The following is a 20,900-nucleotide window of genomic DNA, read 5'->3' on the forward strand; positions in this document are numbered from 1 at the left end:
GAAACAGTGCTTTCAAAAAAAAAATACATGTTCTGTGGCCATATGTTTTTACTGGTAGAAATCTGGCATGACAAGTTTAGACTTGGACGCTTCATTGTATTCTATGACAAAAACTTGAGTCCAGAATGAGAAAGTGAAGATGAAGTGGTGAAAATACATATTTGAATTCAGATTATACTCTCAGAGGCTATGTGATTTAGAGAAAAGAGCCCCCAGCCTAAAAGTTTATGTTCTTATTCTATCTGGCTTCTTACTAGGTATGTGATACTGGAAAAGCCAAAACATTCTGAAATTTAACTGCATCATCTGTAAAGTGAATCTGATATTTTCCCCTGCCTACCTCCGCAGGATTATTTATGAGGATCAAATGAAATGATATACATAAAAATGACTTTAAATGAAATGTACAATATAGGCAGATGGTCCTGTTACATAGTTACATAGTTGCAAGTCAGTTGCAAGTCCCTCAGCTACTGAGCCTGGTAAGGAAGGTGATTTATAAGCACACTGAAAGCAGGCAGTGCATAGATTACTAAAGTGGGTTAAGGCTAAGAAAGAAGATTATCAAATTCCCTTGAATTGTTCATTAGCATTGGTAACACGTTTGTGTTCTAGAGCAGTTATGGGTTGTAACACCTTAGTGATTTGTATGATTTGTTTACTAAGTTGTGACCAACAGCTTTTTGTTACCGAAAGAACATAAAATCTCACAAAGCATCCCACAGGATAGGGTAAATAAAGTCTCAGGTGTGTGTGTGTGTGTGTGTGTGTGTGTGTGTGTGTGTGTGTGTGTGTGTGTTTGATCACTTTAAAAATGTGATTTAAAAATGACTTTAAAAAAGTCAGTAAGTACATTAGAGGTAACTGTGAGCAAGACATACTGAATTTCATCAAATTTCAGATAAAATTATTAAGGGGTAAAATCTACCAAAAAATTACAAAAGAATCCTTTCTCATCACTCAGAATTTTTATTTTATATTTATTGAAAGTGCTCTTTAAAATTTATATTTTTATCATAAAAGAACTGAAACTTACCTAGAAATAGATTTTTATCCTGGAGCACCTGAGTGGCTCAGTGAGTTAATCATCCAGCTCTTCGGCTCAGGTCATGATCTCGAGGTTCCTGAGATCAAGCCCTGAGTTGGACTTTGCACTGACAGCGCAGAGTCTGCTTGGGATTCTCTCTCTCTCTCTCTGTCCCTCTTCCCTGCTCTCTCTCAAAATAAAACATAGAAAAAAGAAATAGGTTTTTATCCTATATTACTCTCTTGTTTAAGTATAAACAAGAAAATATAGGGGCACCTGGGTGGCTCAGTTGGTTAAGCATCTCACTTCAGCTCAGGTCACGATCTCACAGTGAGTGAGTTAGAGGCCTGAGTTGGGCTCTGTGCTGACAGCTCTGAGCCTGGAGCCTGCTTCAGATTCTGTGTCTCCCTCTCTCTCTGCCCCTCCCCCACTCATTTTCCCTCTCTCTCTCTCTCTCTCTCAAAAATAAATAAACATTAAAAAAAAGAAGAAAATATAAATGATGTGAGTTAAGGTTTTCCTACAACTTGTTCACTTTTACAACCCAGCTATTTTGAACAATTTCTCAAGTCAGAGTCATAGGTATTCATTTACCACTACCTCATCTGCCACTCCCCACCCCCTGCATTGTCCTCTGTGCCAATAAGAGCATTTCATTTAATAATGGAAAAAGGGTGCCCTCTTATTATCTCTGGGATTTTCTTTCAAGCCATTGGCATCCACCCTGCAAAGTTCAAGCACAAGCAATAACATCCATGTCAGGATTGCACCAAGCCTATAGTGATTTTAAGATATAGCCCAATTTTCAGAAGTGTTCAAAAGTGGAGAAATGTACAGCTTAGAATTAATGAAATATGGCAGTAGTTAAGTCAGACTGTGATGTCAGTTCAGAATTCAAAGACCCATTCCACCATTCAGAAGTATGTTGCTGTTGGAAAGCCACTTAATTTCTGTCCCTGAGTTTCCTCATCCATGAGATGGTAATATTAACAGTATTTCTTATTTAATTTTTATTTTATTTTATTATTTTTTATTTAATTTCAATTTTAATTAAATTTAATTAATTTATTTAATTCTTATTTAATTTTTATTAATTTTATTTTATTAATTTAATTTAACTTTTATTTAAAGTTTAATTAAAACTTTTTCATGTAGAACATTTAGCAGACACCTGGCAGGCAGTATGCATTCACCAGAGGGAATTATATCCTATATGCTATTTTACATTTCCATTTAACAGTATACCTTGAACATATTTCTGCATCAGTATATATATAACTACTTCATGCTTTTGGGGAGGAAAAATTTTTCTCTGTCCTTCTAGATTCTTTGGCTGGTCTAAGAATTAGATTGACATGGGAAAGATTAATAGGAGAAAATCAAATTTAATTGTGTATGTTTGGGGAATCCACACAAACATGAAAGGTTCCAAAAATAGGCAAAATGAGGTATATACCTCATCTTGAACTGAGAAGGGGGTAGGGATCTGGGGCTTTAAGGGGAGGAGACAATTTCCAGAAAACAAGATGAAAGCAAGCAAATGCTTCCTAAACAAATGTTTGTGGGGCCATACAAAAAGAATGAGACTCAGAGAGGAATTTTAAAAACAAACTTTGCTATGTTTCTTCCTGTCTACCACACCTAGTTCATCTTAGGCTGTTACTTATGATAATAGCTCCCTTCTTGGAACAGGTCTTTCATGCAAATTCTTTCAGGTATTCAGGGAGAAGGTCAAAGGTTCTTCCTGAGCCTTCTGTTTCTTACAAATAATCAGCCTAAAATAATCCATATGCCAAAGAAACACATTTTGGGGTGGCAAAATTTTCTCCCCTACAGTCCCTTTTAAGAGTAGTTAGGTTGGGGGGCACCTGGGTGGCTCAGTGGGTTAAGCAGCCAACTTCCGGCCAGGTCATGATCTTGCAGTTGGTGAGTTCCAGCCCCACATAGGGCTCTCTGCTCTCAACACAGGGCCCGCTTCTGAGACTGTCTCCCTCTCTCTCTGCCCTTTCCCTGTTCACGCCCTTTGTCTCTCAAGAAAAAACATTAAAAAAAAAAAAAGTGTCGTTAGGTTGGTGTTTTGCTCTTATTTTTTACCTGTCCTTTTAAAAATCAGTTTCTTTTTCGTTTTTTGATCAGCCATGGTCAGTATCGTCTCTTCACTGCCTCTTTAATCAGAAACCTTACACACACGATGCAGGAAAACCAAATCCCCCTCTGCCCACGACTTGCCCGGAAAAGTCTGCAGTCCTTTTAGCTCTAAAAGCTTTAGATGTTTTAGACCTTTGCCCTTGTGGCAGTCCACAGCAAACAGAAGTGCAGGGCTGGCTCTTCCACCCCGAAAGCCTCCCCTTCTGGGCCGGGGCAGCGAAGCGTTTCCGCAGGGCCTTGAACTCCTGCGCGCAGAGGTCCTTAGTCAGGCGGCCTCCCGGGGCTGTAGACGCCTGCACGCACCTGCCGTAGGCCGCGGCCTCGGCCCCACCGGCCGGCGGGTGTCCCCGGAAAGCGTGGAGTTGGCCTCGCAAGCGCCCCCACACCGCTCTGTTCCATGCAAGAGTAGCTCCTCCTGGCGCCCGTGGGCGCCGCCATCTTAGGTCCGTCCTCCGCCCTAAAATCAGTTTCTTAAAAAAATTCTTTTTGATATGTAGCATAGAGTAATAACTCAGATTACATAGAAAGGTTTTCAAATGAAGACAGTCTTCATCTCATTTCTTCTCAACTCATTGTTTCCTACCTCAGTTCCATTGTCCAGAAGCCACCTTCCAGCGTAAGAAACAGAATATAACCAGGCCCTGCAAGCACCGCACCATGTCACGTGCCTTCCCTTTTTCTTTCTCTTCCTCGATCCCGCGGTATTCACTCACCGGAATTCTGTTTATTATTGTTGCTTGCTTCTCAATTTTACCACATATGCATGTGCCATAACTGACATGCTGTGTCATTTTGCGTGTTTTTAAAGTTAATATATTAGTCATGCCACGTATATTATTTTGTGACTTGCTTTTGTGACTCAGTCTTATGTTTTCGAGATGCATTCATGTTAATAGTTGTAGCTGTAGTTTATTAGTTTTCATTGTTGGATAGTTGGCCATTATATGAACATATGAATACACCACAAATTACCCATTGTACTCAGGGTACACTTTTACTATCCCTCTATCCCTGTCCCCCCACCCCCCCCACCCCCCGTTTCTCGTTTTTGTTTTTTTGTTTTTTTTGCTATTCAAGCTCCTTTCTTTATGGACCATTTATTCCTGTATGGTATGGCTTCTTATTGTAAGGATTATAATGATTTTTTTGTTTTTTCACTTGGCCTCATTCTGGGCCTTACTAATTCTTTCATTCTCATTCCACTGGTATTTTTCCACGGAATCTCTTTGTTGAAGGCTGCCAAAGACTGTCACAGAATGTTAATTCTGTAAGAGGATAAGGGCCCCTAAGTTTTCAAGAGATTTTAAATATAATTAATTAAAATAATAACGAGTGAAACACTTCTTGTGACTTCAATATTCCTAACTTACTCTATAAAAATACCTTATTAATTTTAATTGATCATGTTCTAAAAAGTATAATATTATTCAAATTACATTCCTGACAAGTCACAAAAGAATGTTGTATCAAGTGAGTGTATATGGTCAGTAAGTCACTTGTATCAAGTGAGTGTATATGGTGGTACTTAGAAGGCAAAACACTGTTTCTTATCACTGTGACCTCCAACTCTTGACCTTTAACCAGCAGAATCAGTTCGAGGTAGCCCCCTCAGGTTAATTACTGACAATCACAACTGCAAAAATGTGAAATACTGTGCCCTTCACCTGTGGCTAACAGCAGTGGGTATCCAGATGGTCACATTATGAACACAATCACAGAGGGCCTGGAGAGGAACCACTATAATGCACAGCAGTACAGGAGTTTCCTGGGACAATATATGTTTTTTTCAATTTCTTCTTTTGAGCAATTAACCTTTTACTTTATTGTTGAATTGGATCTTTCAAATCATTACAACAAAATGTTACACTAGTCATGAAGTTTTTAGGTTGGCCAATCAGAGACTTAAATGTACAAGGTTAATTTGCGTTATATCATAAATGTGCTAAAAGACCTTCTAAAAAGTTAGTTTTCTAAAAAAAGAGCTAAGCAAGACCCCTGTGTTAGTAAAAAATGTGCCTTAATTTTTTTCATTTAGTATCTGTAATAATAAGCATTTATTTATTTTTTTTTAAGGGTCGGGCTCCGACCGCCTTTATTTTTAATTTTTTTTTCAACGTTTATTTATTTTTGGGACAGAGAGAGACAGAGCATGAACGGGGGAGGGGCAGAGAGAGAGAGAGACACAGAATTGGAAACAGGCTCCAGGCTCTGAGCCATCAGCCCAGAGCCTGACGCGGGGCTCAAACTCATGAACCGCGAGATCGTGACCTAGCTGAAGTCGGACGCTCAACCGACTGTGCCACCCAGGCACCCCAATAAGCATTTATTTAACGTTTATTCTGTGCCAAGAACTCATCTAAGTGTTTTCTATATATTTACTAATGTAATACTTCTTCAAACTCTATAAGGGAGGCAAGAAGTTGTCACCACTGCATTTTACGGATGAGGGAACTAAAACACAAAGGGATCTTGCCTACATTCGCACAGTTTAATAAGGGTTTATTATAATTTATAGAGTTTTATAAGAAATTCATATATTGAATTATTAATTCATAAATCCATATGTTGAAACCTCACCCCCCAGTACCTCAGAATATGACTTTATTTGGAAATAGGTCCATTACAGCTGTAATTAGTTCAATTAAGATGAGGCCATATTAGAGTAGGGTGGGTCCCTAATCCAGTATGACTAGTGTCTTTATAAAGAGGGGAAGTTCGGACACAGATATGCACACAAGGAGGAGGCCATGGGAAGGTGAAGGCAGAGATGGAACAGATGCTTCTACAAGCCAAGGACACCAAAAATTGCCAGCAAAACCATCCGGAAGCTAGAGGAGAGGCATGAAATAGATTCTCCCTTATAGTCTTCAGAAGGAACCAAGTCAGCTGACATTTTGATCTCAGACTTCTGGCCTCCAGAACTGTGAAAATAAACTTCCTTAAAAAAAATTTTTTTTTAAGTGTTTATTTATTTTTGAGAGAGAAAGAGAGAGCAGGGGAGGGGCAGAGAGAGAGAGGGAGACACAGAAGGGGAAGCGGGCTCCAGGCTCTGCGCTGTCAGCACAGAATTCACGCACTGTGAGATCATGACCTGAGCTGAAGTCGGCGGCTTAGCTGACTGAGCCACCCAGGCGCCCCTAAACTTCTGTGGTTTAAGCCACCTAGTCTGTGGTACTTTGGTAACCTAACCCTTGAAAACTAATAAAGGGGTGGAGTGGGCATCAAACCCAGGCAGGAAAGGCTGCAAGATTGGTGTGCTTATCACCTCACTCTCTGCCTCTCCCTCTCCCTTAATAGAGCTAATCAAAATAAAAGCAGACACCAAGGCCTGGAGCAAATAAATGGCACAGGAATTACCAGCTTGCAAATCTAGGCAGACAAACAAAACACTGACCCCTTTGTAGAGTATGTACCATGTGCCCTGGAGCCTCTGCTTTTCTGCCTCTTTAAGGGACTTTCAGCAGTGGCTCTAGACAGACATTTGTCATAGATCTACAAGTCTAAATTTACTCAGCTCACTTGCGGGACTCTGAGCCTGTGCCCCTACTCAGCTTCAAAATCCAAACCTTTGCGACGCCTGGGTGGCTCAGTCTTTAAGCATCTGACTCTTGATTTCAGCTCAGGTCATGTTCTCACCTTTCTGATGGCCCCTTTGGAGGGATGGAGCCTACGAAAGGCTCTGTGCTGAGCCTGCTTGGGATTCTCTCTCTCCCTTCCTCTCTCTGCCCCTCCCCAGCTTATCCCTCTCACTCTCAAAATAAATAAACTTAAAAAAGAAATCCAAACCTTTAATAGGTTTTTTAAAGCAGCACCAGCATTCTGAGGTTAGTATTATCCACATTTGTGCTGTTCCCTTTGGGTTAAAATTAAAAGGATGTGTCCTACAGGAGACAGTAAGAACAATGGCCCTCCCAGTAGCCATATTAAGCTATGCAATAGTAGTTGTATTAAGTACCGACAAGGAAAGGAAAAGGCTGTACAGATGGCTGGGCGACCTGACACCGGCAGTGGACAGGTATCTTTGCAGAATACATCCCAGAACTGTGAGCAAGCTCCAGGCTGGGACCCACAAGCCCTCAAGTCAGGGGAGTTTGGGAACGGGAGGGGATCTGCACCCAGACCCATGTCACCTGAGAGCAGCGGGTGCGCCTCCTCGCCCAGGTGCGAGTGGGAGGTCAGGTCAGGGTTAGGCGTGGACATACGTGGAGGCCGGCCTGGAGACCACCATCCTTCTGGATGGGGGGATGTCTCTGAGGGTGTCGAGCTTCTTCTGTGGCTCTGGACGTGGGTACCTCTCTTGGCCAGCGAGTACACTCGGGCACGACCAGCAGCTGCGGTGTTTTAGCGCTAGCTCTGCAAAACCGGGAAGGCCAGGCCTAAGTGGGCGCGTTGGGTGGGTCTCCGGCTGCGATTTCCCTGCAGGCTCTTGGCCGCAGGGGCGGCGCGTTCCCGCTTGCAGAGGGTGGGAAGGGGGTTCTGGACGCCGAGCGCCAGCTTTCATTAAGCGCCCGGGGCCACGCGGGGCCGGGAGAGCACAGCCCCCGCCCAGCTGGCGGCCGCCCCCGGCAGGCACTTCTGAGAGGAGAAGAGAAGGGAGCAAGGACCGAGGGAGGGGCGACGTACTTCCTGAACGGCCGGCACACCCTGGGTCGCGAGCTCGGCCTGCCCTGCGCCGCGATGTCCGGAGGGTCAGCCAGGAGCCTAGCGAAGGGTGAGGCCGGCCGGCCGCGGGAGGAGGGGGGAATCTCGGCCACCCCCTGCCGCGTGTCCGGTGTGGCTGTTCCGGAGCCATCCGGGGGGTCCCCCACACGCGGGGATCGGGCCGGGGCCGCAGCGCGCGGGACCTCTCCGCGGCCTGGCCCGGGGGTGGCGGGAGGATGGGAGTCCCGGCCGCTCTCGGGGCCGTGACCACTGCCGCGTCTCCCCCGCAGGAAGCGCGCCCCCGGGGCCGGTCCCCCAGGGCCTGATCCGCGTCTACAGCATGAGGTTCTGCCCGTTCGCCCAGAGGACGCTCCTGGTCCTGAAGGCCAAGGGAATTGGGTGAGGACCCAGGCAGGGGCCTTTCCCCCAGCCGCCCGGGAACCAGCTGGTGCGGGGCGGCCGGGTGGGAACCTCGGATTGGGCCCCAGGGCTTCCTTTCCTGCAAAATAAACTATTCTCAGACTTTTGGGGGGACAGAGCAAATTATGAACCCACTTCCCAGGGTGAGAGGTAGGGGGAATGGCACAGATTACACCAGTCTAGGACTCCCCGTTTAGATCAACCTAACCACTTTATGGATTAGAAAAGCTGAGGCTCTGGTAAAGCTGGTGATTCGGGAGGTCACTTGACAGGTAATGACCTGCAGCAGCGCTTTGAGGTCTGGTAGATCCCCGATTCTTGGTCCACTGTCCTTTTGCTTTCACCCCACTTCTACATTCATGTCTGATATCTAATACTGTTTGCTGTTATTCTGAGTATATAGTCCCTTCCCTAATAGTTGGTAATTTACCCCAGGACAGAGTCCAGGCCTTGACCGTCCTGGCAGAGTGCTGAGTTAACTGTACTGGACATATTCTTATAGGTTGGGTTGTTGGTTGAGTTAAAGTGTCTATGCCTAAAAATTTAGTCTTTTGCGAAGCCTCTTTGAAATTAGCATGGTTTTTTTGACCAATGGGTTATGCATAGGGAGTATGCGATAGTCAGTTGGCTCCTGATACCAAATATCCATTGGAATCCCCTCCCTTCCAATGATCTTTGGAATTTGTTGAGCAGACATTAGATACCTGTGGTGTGGAAGTTTAAAACATAGCCCCCATTCTTAAGAAATTTTCCATCCATGTGCTTAAGGTTTATAAACTAATTTTAGTTTTCTAGGGGGAGAATTAGGCAGACAATAATTTTACCTAAAAGAATGTAAGATGCATTCTTTTTCTGAAGGAAAAAAAATAGTTTCTTCTTTTAATTTTTTCTTTAATGTTTATTTTTGAGAGAGACAGACAGTGTGTGAGCAAGGGAGGGGCAGAGAGAGAGGGAGACACAGAATCTGAAGCAGGCTCCAGGCTCTGAGCTGTCAGCCCAGAGCCCGATGTGGGGCTTGAACTCACAAATGGTGAGATCATGACCTGAGCTGAAGTGGGATGCCTAACCAACTGAGCCACCCAGGCGCCCCAAAAATATTTTTGAATTAGCCATCACTTCACTAAAATTTGCATCTTATTTGGATGAAATTGATTCTGAACACATAGCAAAATGCTCAACATTCCAAACTTTGTATTTTATCCTAATCGTATTCAAATTGGATTGAAAAAAGATGTATCTTATGCTTATGTAATTGGAAAGTATCGGGGCTCCTGGGTGGCTCAGTCGGTCAAGTGTCCGACTTCAGCTCTGGTCATGATTCGCAGTCAGTGAGTTCAAGCCCCGCATCAGGCTCTGTGCCTGGATCCTGTTTTGGATCCTGTGTCTCCCTCTCTCTCTCTGCCCCTCCCCACTCACACTCTGTCTCTGTCTGTCAAAAATGAATAAACATTAAAAATAAAAATAAAAATAAAAGGATAGGAGCAAGCACAGCTGGATTGGGAGGCATAAAATCCTGGTTTATGTGCCCCGCTGGAATACTAGGTTGAAAACAACCTACCTTATTTACTGGGACAGTTTTCCAAAGGAAAACTGGACTGATTTTACCAAAATAGTGTGTGTATGGGGGTGAAGAATGGTAACAGGAAACAACAGAGGTCTTCTCCATTCTGAATCAGTTTTCAGTTTCACACCCAGAAGACTTTTATTGGACAGGTGCTACATTTTCATATGGTATAACCTGACAAAGCATGGTTTTCTCTAAAAAGTGCATCTTCCAATTCGTGGCAGGTGTGTTGACTTGTTAGCTCATAATGTCAGGTTGACAAATCCAAGTGTGTTCTAAGTGTGTTCTTTATCACAAAAAAACCCCCCATTTTGTTGTTGTTGTTGTTATTGTTGTTGTTGGTATAAAACAACTTTTGTTTCATGGTATAAAAATTTCAGAAGTGTTGATAATTCCTTGGCAGGGAGCTGGCCTTGTATTTCTTTCCATGGCTTGTATCTGAGTTCCAGTAATCTGTCCGCACACAAACCTCTTGATACACAAATGCTAGGGTTCATTGTAGCCATTTCTGTTTCCATGGGGGATTACATATTTAAATCCTCAAACTAAATACTATTCTAACTTCTGAGGTGGATGGGGAAGTAGGAAACAAAAGGTGTTGGTGTGTTATTATTTTTGAGTAACTAACCTGTTCTGTTGAATGATTACTCAGATTTAACAATTATATGAAGCTTTCCTTTTATTTCCTCTACAATCTCTCAGGCAAGAAACAAGTTAGATCTAATTACAGTCTGAATATAGCTTGGATTTCATTTGTTTTCCTCCTTTTGGGTTTGCTTAGCGTAGCTTACTCACGTAACATTAAAAAAAAACAACAACAACAATGCATGGACATTTAATCTGCAACTTGGTTTTGTGGGTGGATTTTTTGCATTCCTTAATATTTTTTTTAAAAAATGAGGACCTTTCTACTCAATTTAGCAAGAGGAATTGAATTTTATCATGTTGATTCTCATATAGTAGGTAATGGATACAATTCAATTATGTACCTCCTATAATTTGCAATGATACCTTATACCCCAAAGTGGATTATCTTATTGATAATCTTGAAGCATTTTCCACTTATTCATTCAATAAATATTTACTGAGTACCCTATCTGAAACCACTTTTATTTTCACAGCATTTAAATCTGTTTAAAATTTTGCTCACTTACATGTTTGTTTATTAATATGAACTAGATACACAAAATCCCTGCTTTCAAGGAGCTTACATTCTAGGGAGGTGACATAATAAACATGTAAATAAGTGAGCAAAGTAATTTCAGATACATGTCATCAGGAAAACAAGATGATCATGTTAATAGAGGCTCTCAGCAGCTTCAGAGAGGGTGGTCAGGGAGGGCCTCTTGGAATGGTGTTTGACCTGAGAAGACAGGCAGACAAGGCAGAGGAACAATAAATGTTAATGTTCTAAGGTGAGAACATGTTTGGCAAATTCAAGGAATATAAAAAAGGCCAGTGTGCCCAGATTGTAATGACCAGAGGGAAAGTTATAGGAAACAGGTGTGACAAGTAAGAACAGGCCAGATCACATGCCACAGAGGGGCTTAGAGTTTATGCTCATTGCAATGAGGAGCGATCAAGGGGTTGCAAGCAGGAGGGTGGCCTGATTCAATTTACTTGTGTGTGGAAAATGGACTGTAGGGAGGGCACAGTGGAAGCAGCGGCCAGTGGGAGACTACTATAGTGGTCCAGCTGGCAGATGATGTTTTGGACCAGATGGTAGCAGTATAGCTGAAAAGTGGATATGATTTTGAGGTCTAGCCGACAGGTCTTGATGATCCATCCATTTATTTGGCTTGAGGCAGAGGGAACAAGGGAGAAGGAATCAAGACTGATTTGACTTCTAAATTTGGGGTCCAATCAGCTAAGTGGATGGTAGGGCTGGTAAGGATCTACTCAGAAGTACCAAAAAAAAAAAAGAAAAAGTTCCACTCTCTTCATTGTCTTCTGTGTGTCTTTCAGGCATGAAATCATCAACATCAACCTGAAAAATAAGCCTGAGTGGTTCTTTACGAAGAATCCCTTTGGTCTGGTGCCAGTTCTGGAAAACAGTCAGGGTCAACTGATCTATGAATCTGCCATTACTTGTGAGTACCTGGATGAAGCATATCCAGGGAAGAAGCTGTTGCCAGATGACCCCTATGAGAAAGCTTGCCAAAAGATGGTCTTTCAGTTATTTTCTAAGGTGTGTGTATAAGAAATCTCAGCTCTTATTTGAACAAACTTTGTTGTTTAAGCTAAATCAGTGTTGTCATTTATGACTCAGGAATGTGGGAAAGGAAAAGAAAGCAGTGCTCTTATCTGCTCTGACATGCCCTGCAAGTCCTTTCACCATCCAGTTCCTGTTTGCCTCTCCAATGTTAGCCCTCCTTACTCTTTGGACACTGTATTCCAGCCGCTGAATGTTTAGCTTTCCCAGACTTGCCACCTCCTCCTTAAATCTTCCCCGTTCTCACTTTGCCTGGTTATCTCCAAGTTCTCGTTCATGTATCTGCTCAGGTTCTGCTGCCTTCCAGAAGCTTGTCTGCACTGGCTTAGTGCCCAGCTGTGTTCCCACATGTGCTAACTTCTCTGGGCCAGTGACTGCCTGCGTTCTTGCCTGTGTGTTGCACCAGGGCTGTGAGCTCCTTGAAGGTGAAGCCGTGTTCCCATCACTGTTGGCTCAGCTGCCTAGGTCTGTGACCCACTCTGCCTCTTCCTAGTTGTGTGACTCTGAGAAAGTTACTCATTTACTTCTGTGCCTCAGCTCATCACTTGTAAAAGGAGTATAATAACTAGTATAATAACTGCTCCCTTCTTGCAGATAAAAATCAGTTTATATAAAACACCTAGAGCAGAGTCTGACACATGGTAAATACTGTGTTAGCTCTTGTGGTTCTAGCCACAGTGTCTAGCAGCGGGCATCTACTGTGTGTTGGCAGTAGCTCTTAGCTGAGTAAATGACATTCTTGTAGAAGAACTATTTTAGTCAGCATCAAGGTTGTAGATAGTTCAAACAATTGATATTAACAAAGAAATGCCCAATAGTAGACAACAGGTATAGCTATGTCAAGTTATCTCTATACCCATGTTATTTATCAGAATATATGTCGGCATATCTTGTCTTCTTTAAATGGTTAAAGAAATACCTCGAAGGTGGAACTTACAGAGAGAATGTATTATGTAAGGAGACATTGCAAAGGGAAGCCAATGGGGAAGGAAGAGGGAGTTGTCTGGCTTAGCAGAAGGAGAGGGAAATAGCAGATACCTGCTGTCAAAAGTGATAGACAGGGAACATGGCAATTAGAAGAAAGATGTTGGGGAATTCAAAAAAAAAAAAAAGTAACGAGATTCATTGTAGAGGCATCTGACTGGCTCAGTTGGTAGAGCATGAGACTCGACCTCAGGGTTGTGAGTTCAAGCGCTATGTTGGGTGTAGAGATTACTTTTAAAAAAAAAGAGAGATTCATTGTATTGTCTCTAAAGAAAATAAGCTAAGAGCTGGAGATGTTCACCATTACTTCCCAGCTCACATTCAGGGAAAAGGTGGCCTTAGGTACCATATGCCCCCTCCCTCCTGGCCACAGCTCTCAGCAAACCAGAAATGCCCCCACCTGTACCTGTAGCCAATCATCTTCTTTCCTGAGAACTTGAAACTGAGACACAGAGATTAACAGTAAAGGTGTTGAAGCTTTAGAGATGGGTGTGTGTGTATAAATGTGTGTGTGTGTGTATATATGTGTGTGTGTGTGTGTGTTTATATAATTGGAGGCTTAACAAACCAAAGGCATGTAAAAAATACATTTTTTAAGGAAGCAGAAATTAAGAGCATTGCAAAGGGACTTGATATCTTGATATATAGGAAACCATATGGAGCAGACATTTAAGGCAAGGCAGGGATAGATAAAGCAGGCATGCCCAGATGGAACTGCGTACAGAAGTGCTGCCAGCAAACTTTCAGTTCCAAAGAGGGCAGCTGTACTGATACGGACAGGATATCAGGACATTCTCCTGGATTTTTACAAGCACCTGTTGATAAACTGAGACGAGTGGACTTCAAGCTCTTGCAGTGAGAAAACACACAAATGCCTCCAGCAGGAGCCCTACAGCATCTGGCACTACGCCTGTGTCTTCAGGTAGTCAGCCCCTTCGAACACCCTTCTCGTGTCCTCCCCGAGGTGGAAAGCAGAAAAATTCTCTTCCCCAGCTCCCTTTGCAGCTGGGGCCAATGCCTGGGACCTAGGCTCTTCCTGTCAGAAACACACATGGTGGAGCTGGGCTCAGAAATGAGCCATGTGGCGCTTGCTTCAGCAGCGCGTGTATGAAAATTGGAACCATCCATCCCCCGCACCAGGATGACATACAAATTTGCGAAGCGTTCCATATTTTTTAAAAAGGCATGGTGGGGGGCGCAGTCAGGTAAGCCTCCAACTTGGGCTCAGGTCATGATCTCACAGTTCAGGAGTTCGAGCCCCCCAACAGGCTCTGTGCTGAGAGCTCGGGGCCTGGAGCCTGCTTTGGATTCTGTGTCTCTGTCTCTGCCTCTATCTCTGGCTCTCTCTCAAAAATAAACATTAAAAAAAAAATTTTTTTTTTAAAGGTAAAAAAATGAGAAACGAGCAATGTGGGGAGACAGACTTGGGGCGGGGCACTGATTCTGCTGGTGGGAGTGGCAGGGGAGGGGGTGGGAGGGTGGCGCAGAGCCCCAGGCTTTCGGGAGCAGTGGCGGTTGCAAGATTAAATTCCGGGCTTTAGTTACCTCGGAGTCCCACTTCTGGCAAAGGTACAAACCGCAGCACCTAGTGCTCAGCTCACTGGCAGCAGTGGGTGCTTCCCATGAGGTCAGCTCGGAGCATGATTTTCGAATGTTCCAGCTTAGTTCTCAGCCTTTTTTTTTTTTTTCAGCCTCTCAATAATTCAATGGGCTACTCAATACTTTTTAAAAGGTATTTTTGGCTCAAACTCGCCAAAGTGGGTTCTACTATTTGCAACTTATAAAATCCTGACCAAACAGCACCTTTCACCGCAAAATTGTTTCTAAGATTGATACCTGACCTCTGTGAACACAGGAATGGGTGCACCTTTCAAGTTTCTCAAACACCCTGAACTGGGACTCTGAGGGTTCAGTGAGGGGGCCGGTACAGTTAGCCTCACACTGACAGTAAGAAATTACTCTGTCTAGGTTCCCCCTTTGGTAACAAGCTTCATTAGAAGACAAAATAATGAAGACGGCTCTGGCCTAAAAGAAGAATTGCGTAAAGAATTCAGCAAGTTAGAGGAGGTAATCTCTTCTCCTAGCTTTTATCAGAGTAAATGATACACTGTTCCTGCCCTCTACTTTCTTTCTATTCCCGTTTCCCAAATCACTTTGTGACAGTTAGTAATAACATCAATTAAGGAATTTTAGGTTACAACAGATTGCTATAAGCAGGTGCATTTAAGATAGAAATCAACACACCTACAAATATTTTGTCATGGCTTGCTTTTAAAACAATTTGTTGCACTGATGTTAACAAGGGGGAGAAATGCACTGATATTTCCACAATTTGTCACCTGTTTTCATTTTTCCATGCCTGTTTCTAGTCCTCATCCATATATTAAAACAAAAAAACAACAAAAAGAAAGAAAGGAAGAAAGAAAGGAAAGAAAGGTTAACATAACTAATCAGGGCATAGATATTATTCTGTGTTTTTTCCACTTAATAATACATAATAAACATTTCCCACCACAGAGTTTGCCATGAATCGTAAAGACACTTGGAGAAGCCCGGCTGAGTTTTTACCTCCCTTGGGGCAAAGCTGCCATTTGGGCCTTTAGATCAAGTCTTTCTCTTGGCCTTGAAACATTCCATTTTCTTGCTCAGCCTTGGGTTTTTACTAGACATAGTTCCTGTCTTGTATGGGAATGTATCCTATATTTTGTCAGTTTGAAGTTTGCTATAGACTTTCTTCACAACTTTTTTTTAAGAAAAATGTTTCTAGTCTGTAAAAAACAAAAAGTCATGCATGAGTGTTAAATTTTACTGAATGTTTTGTCTATATCTATTACATCTATTGATATGTTCATAGAATTTTTTACCTTAATCTGATAAATATGGTGTTATTGACAGATTTTTCTGGTGTTAAACCATCCTAGCATTGTTTTCAATGGATTTTTCTATATACTATAGAACTAGTGAATACTTAAAGGTGTTGTATATTAATGAGATTGGGCTATTATTTTGTTTTCATAGTGTCCTTATTTTTTATATCAAGGATATTCTAACCTGATAAAATGAGTTGGGTTACTTTCCCTGTATTTCTAATCTCAGAAACCATTTGATAGGGTTTGGCTGTTTCTGCTTTTACTAACTAGCCCAGGAGTTCAGTAGCTCAATGCATTTATTTTCAGTCTTTCTTGATTGTTTAATGCATTAGTGACTAACACACTACTTCTAAACATCGTAGCTGCATCCAGTATGTTTTACTGTGAAGGACTTTCATTGTTCAGTTCTAAATTTTTTTTTTTTTTTTTTGCTGTTTCCATGATTTTCTCATTGCCTACCAATTATTGATCATGTACTTGTAAGTTTCCTAAACTACATCTTTTGCTGTTTTCTAATTTAATTACATTATGGTCAGAGAATGCATGTGGGATGTTGTTTCTTTGAAGATTAAGACTTTTGTGTTTGGCAACCTGGTAAAGCCCATGTTTATAAATGCTTAAATTAAAATATGTAAGATTAACTCTACTGTGGTTTATTTCATAATGGAAATACCTACTAACTGTGGGGTTAGTGGAGTTGGGAGAAGGTATGTACTTTTTTCTCATCTAAGTTCAGACTCCAGATTAAGAACTCATGCTTCAAAGTGAGTAGTATCATTTCCATGCTTTAGGTTGCTGAGAGGGTTATTTCCTTCTGACTTAAACTGTCATACTAAATTTTATTTATGCAGAATATAATAACCAGACACTATAGTTTAAGGACAGACCCAGTTAATATCGATTCATTGTACAATTCTGAGTGCCTAATAACTACAAGGTACTCTGCTAGAAAGTATGGGAGGTAGAAAGTAAGACGTTGTCTATACTCTTCAGATATTTAGTTTGGTAGTAGATGGTTGATATATGCCATCAATCTATAATGCAGACTGTTATATGGGCCCTGAGGAAAATTGCAGAAGTTTTATAAACGGTAAGTTGGTTTGTTTATTAGGCAGATAATATTCTCAGTTTCTTTACTTTGGCAAAACCATTAATACCAAGGCACGTTCTTGAATTTCAGGAACATACGACTTGTTTTGGCTTTCAAATAATTTTGACATCAGTTTAATAGTTAATCCAGGGGCGCCTGGGTGGCTCAGTCAGTTGAGCATCTGACTTCAGCTCAGGTCATGATCTCACAGTTTGTGGCTTCGAGCCCCGCATCAGGCTCTGTGCTGACCGCTTGCTCAGAGCCTGGAGCCTGCTTCCGATTCTGTGTCTCCTTCTCTCTCTGCCCCTCCCCCGCTCATGCTTTGTCTCACTGTTTCTCAAAAATAAATAAATGTAAAAAAAAAAAAAACAAAAAAAAAACACCTTTAAAAAAATAGTTAATCCAGTTATTTCCAGCATATTTTAGGTAAAATTTTAATTGAAGTATTACATGCAGAGAAGTACCCAAAGCATGAGTACAGCTTGATGAATTTTTACAAAGTAAACATAGTCATGGAATTAGCACCCATAACAAGAAACAGTATTAGTTTTGGCTGTTTTTGCTCTTTATACATATGGAATCCTAGGATATGTACTCTTCGGAGTCTGGCTTCTTTCATACATTAGGTTTGTGAGATTCATCTATATTGTGTATAGTTCATTCCTGTTCTTTGTATAGTGTTTCAACCTATGACTATAGCAGTTTGTTTATCCGTTTTACTACTGATGGACAGTGAACAGTTCTATCTTGGGGCTATTACAAATAGTGTTGCAATTAACATTCTCATATCTCTCTTTTGGTGAACGGATGTTCACATTTCCAAAGAGGAGAATCACGGGGTTGGAGTGTGTGGACATTCAGGCAGCTTTAGCACATACTGTGAAAACATGGTTGTGCCAGTTTGTGCTCCTGCCAGCAGTGGCTCCACACGCTTGCTAACTTTGTCTTGTTCATTTTAGCCATTCTGATGGATGTGTGGTAGTATTACATTCTGGCCCTAATTTGCATTTCCCTGATGACTAATGCAGTTGAATATCTTTTCAAATGGTTTTTGGCCATAGAGATATCCTCTTTTATGAAGTTCAAGTCTGGCCCAAATTTCTAATGAGTTGTTTGCCTTTTTTTCTTATTGACTCCCCAGGGGTGTTGGATTTCTCTCTATATTCTGAATGCCAGTCCTCTGTTGGGTGTGTGTATTACAAACATCTTGTAGTCTGTGGCTTGTTTTATTTTTCTCTACTTTCCAGTTTATTTTGTTGATTGTTTGCTTCATCCCAAACCAGGAGATTCTAAAGTTCAAACAAAAAGCCAACTTGAATATGTCGGCATAAAAGCTACTTCTCTCACGTGCTCTACTTACCTGGTCTTCCTAGTATCTGATGATGAATCTTACGAAATGCACACTTAAGCAGTACTCTCATGCTGTTTAACATTCAGGTTCTGACCAATAAGAAGACAACCTTCTTTGGTGGCAATTCTCTTTCTATGATTGATTACCTCATCTGGCCCTGGTTTGAACGGCTCGAAGTTCTGGAGTTAAATGAGTAAGACACTTGAGTATTTTGTACATAATTTAGGATAATGATGACTGGCATATGTTGGCCTTTTATCCTGAACAAAAATGAAACTGTTTTATACAACTGGTATGAATGGGCACAAGCAGACAGGAGGAGAGTCTTGGACTATCCAGGGCATATACTCACCCCCCTTCTCCATTCCTGGAAGTGTGCGGTGCAGGGGTGGGCAGAGAGTACTGCAACATGTAACAAAATGTTTTAAAAATAATTTACTCCTTCCCTTCTGGCTAAAAATCCGTAAGTAAGTGCATTTGTATAAGCTTTATCATGTGGGATTGTATGACCAATGCTCCCTCCCATTTTCCAGCAGGATCCCCACACTAGTTTCCAAACTCCATGTTTTGAAGTTAGGCAGCCACCTTGGCTTACTCCCAATTCTTAGAGCTATTCAGGGTTACTTTTAGTCAGTCTTGCTATAGAATAATAACTATATAATATCCATGGCTGTCTTTCATGTTCTCATTTTAACAAAGTTATCAGTCTGCCTGGATGCATTCTTGTGCTAACTGAGCAAGTCACTTGACTCTAGGATTCCTCTTCCACAAAACAAAGACCTCTAAAATATCTTCCAAATCTAATATTCTGATTATGTGCATTGTAAAGAAATATTTTAAAAGATTAGAGGAAAACAAAAGGAAACTGTAGAGTGATAATGGTATAGGAGACTTTGCAATGCCTTCCTAGTTCATCTAGCTCACACGTTCATTCTTTTCCCTTCCCACAGGTGTGTAGATCACACTCCAAAACTTAAGCTCTGGATGGCAGCCATGAGGGAAGATCCTGCAGTGTCCTCCCTCCTCATTGAGGCGAAGGCCTTTCGAGGTTTCTTAGATCTCTACTTGCAGAACAGCCCTGAGGCCTGTGATTATGGGCTCTGATGGGGGCAGGAGTCAGCCATGAAGAGATGTCTGATATTTTCCTTCACGAATACGAGGAAAACATGCTTTCATTTTACCAAATGCTCTCATGTCTCATTGGATCACCTTCTCTGATTTGACATCGTGGCTTAAGGCCCTTAAGGCCTTCCTACAGAAATGTAAGCTCACATGCTTCTAATGGTTTTATCATAGTTTCTGCTGAAAATCTCTAAATCATCATCTCTGGTGAGAACTGGACTTCAATCTAGATTTATTCCTGCCCATAGGACATTTCCACTTGGATACTCTGTTGTTTCTACAGCTGTCTTCTCAAGTTTTCAATTCCTCATTCTTTTCTTTCCATCAACTTAATTTCACTACCTTTTTTATTCCCATTGTCACCACTTAAGACCAGACTAATAACACCTCAAAGTTAGATGACTAAGTGTCCTCCTATTTGGTTTCCCCGTCTTCAATCTCAATGCCCTTCAAATTCTTCGTACCAACTCCCATGCTGGGCACATGGCAGGTATCCCATAAATGTAACTAAATACTGTGAAGGGGCGCCTGGGTGGCTCAGTCAGTTAAGCTTCTGACTTCAGCTCAAGTCACTATCTCAGGAGTTCAAGCCCTGCGTTGGGCTCTGTGCTGACAGCTCAGAGCCTGGAGCCTGCTTTGGATTCTGTGTCTCCTTCTCTCTCTGCCCTACCCCCTTCCAAAGATAAACATTAAAAAAAAAAATTTTTTTTTTAAATAATGTGGCGACCACATCTATCAATTCCGATGTAAGTCTGGATGAGTAATTCAGAAATATTAATGCTATCTTCCATAGCCCACCGAGCTTCTATTTAATTTTATCATCACATTACTTCCATTAGAAGAAGGTAGGTCAGGGGCACCTGGGTGCCTCTGTTGGTTAAGGGTCCAACTTGGGCTCAGGTCATGATCTCTCTGCTCTTGAGTGCAAGCCCCGCTTCAGGCTCTGTGCTGACAGCTCAGAGCATGGAGCCTGCTTCAGATTCTGTGTCTCCCTCTCTCTCCGCCCCTCCCCTGCTCATGCTCTGTGTCTCTCTGCCTCTCAAAAATGAACAAATGTTAAAAAAAATAAAAATTTAAATAAAAAAAAAAAAAGAAGAACTTAGGTCAAAGAGCATCATTTCATTCTACAGATGGTTTTACTAAGATCCCGAGGCTAAATGAGTCCTTAAGATGCTGGCAGATCGAGAACACAGCCAACACACTGTGAATATCAGTGAGCTGTCGACCCACCCCATTACAGTCTGGTTTCCGGTACATATTCTTAAACGTAGGAGCGCATAACAATCACCTAAGGCTCACCGCTGGATTTCCGATTCGGTGGGTCCAGGGTGGGCTGCAAAGTCCACATTTGAAATGAGCTCTCCCCCACCCCCACCCCCACCCCCACCCCATGGTGATGCAGGCGATCCAAGGACCGCACCCTGAGAGGCTGTGAGAACCGATTGACTTCACAAAAGGCCTCTTGCCGCAA

The 20,900-nt window shown here is 42.1% G+C and overlaps 2 protein-coding genes, 1 long non-coding RNA gene and 1 pseudogene across 4 annotated transcripts in view; 2 read left to right on the forward strand and 2 right to left on the reverse strand.

The window, feature by feature from the left end:
• CFAP43 (cilia and flagella associated protein 43) overlaps positions 1–1,174 on the reverse strand; it is a 129,330-nt gene extending 128,156 nt beyond the window's left edge. The window contains exon 1 of the mRNA XM_045040642.1: positions 1,037–1,174. The gene's annotated coding sequence lies outside the window, so the exon portion shown is untranslated. The remainder of the gene's footprint in view (positions 1–1,036) is intronic.
• Positions 1,175–7,382: 6,208 nt separating this feature from the next.
• Positions 7,383–19,492, forward strand: GSTO1 (glutathione S-transferase omega 1). 2 transcript variants are annotated; one of them, XM_019813795.3, is made up of 6 exons: positions 7,702–7,886; positions 8,107–8,215; positions 11,766–11,988; positions 14,965–15,063; positions 18,394–18,500; positions 19,258–19,492. In XM_019813795.3, exons 1-6 carry the CDS (start codon positions 7,853–7,855, stop codon positions 19,409–19,411), a joined length of 726 nt encoding a protein of 241 aa, XP_019669354.3. In that variant the 5' UTR covers positions 7,702–7,852; the 3' UTR covers positions 19,412–19,492. The 2 variants fall into 2 exon arrangements, with proteins under 2 accessions (XP_044896583.1, XP_019669354.3); XM_045040648.1 differs by lacking the exon at positions 8,107–8,215 and having other exon boundaries at positions 7,383–7,886.
• LOC111557178 lies at positions 14,081–14,172 on the forward strand (annotated as a pseudogene).
• Positions 15,447–20,824, reverse strand: LOC109492674. Its single transcript, XR_002146621.3, has 2 exons — positions 20,729–20,824; positions 15,447–15,764 (listed from the first exon to the last, which is right to left on the reverse strand). It is a non-coding gene; the product is annotated as an uncharacterized LOC109492674 (long non-coding RNA).
• Positions 20,825–20,900: the final 76 nt, after the last annotated feature.

The sequence above is a fragment of the Felis catus genome, chromosome D2, assembly GCF_018350175.1.
Source record: "Felis catus isolate Fca126 chromosome D2, F.catus_Fca126_mat1.0, whole genome shotgun sequence".
NCBI lineage: Eukaryota > Metazoa > Chordata > Mammalia > Carnivora > Felidae > Felis > Felis catus.

Bases quoted from the DNA above. Each gene is read 5' to 3' on its own strand.
- GSTO1 (XM_045040648.1), top strand. From the start codon at position 7,420: ATGTCTCTGAGGGTGTCGAGCTTCTTCTGTGGCTCTGGACGTGGGTAC. The intron at 7,887-11,765 runs GTGAGGCCGGCC...TGTGTCTTTCAG, and splicing joins AGCCAGGAGCCTAGCGAAGG to GCATGAAATCATCAACATCA. The intron at 18,501-19,257 runs GTAAGACACTTG...CCCTTCCCACAG, and splicing joins GAAGTTCTGGAGTTAAATGA to GTGTGTAGATCACACTCCAA.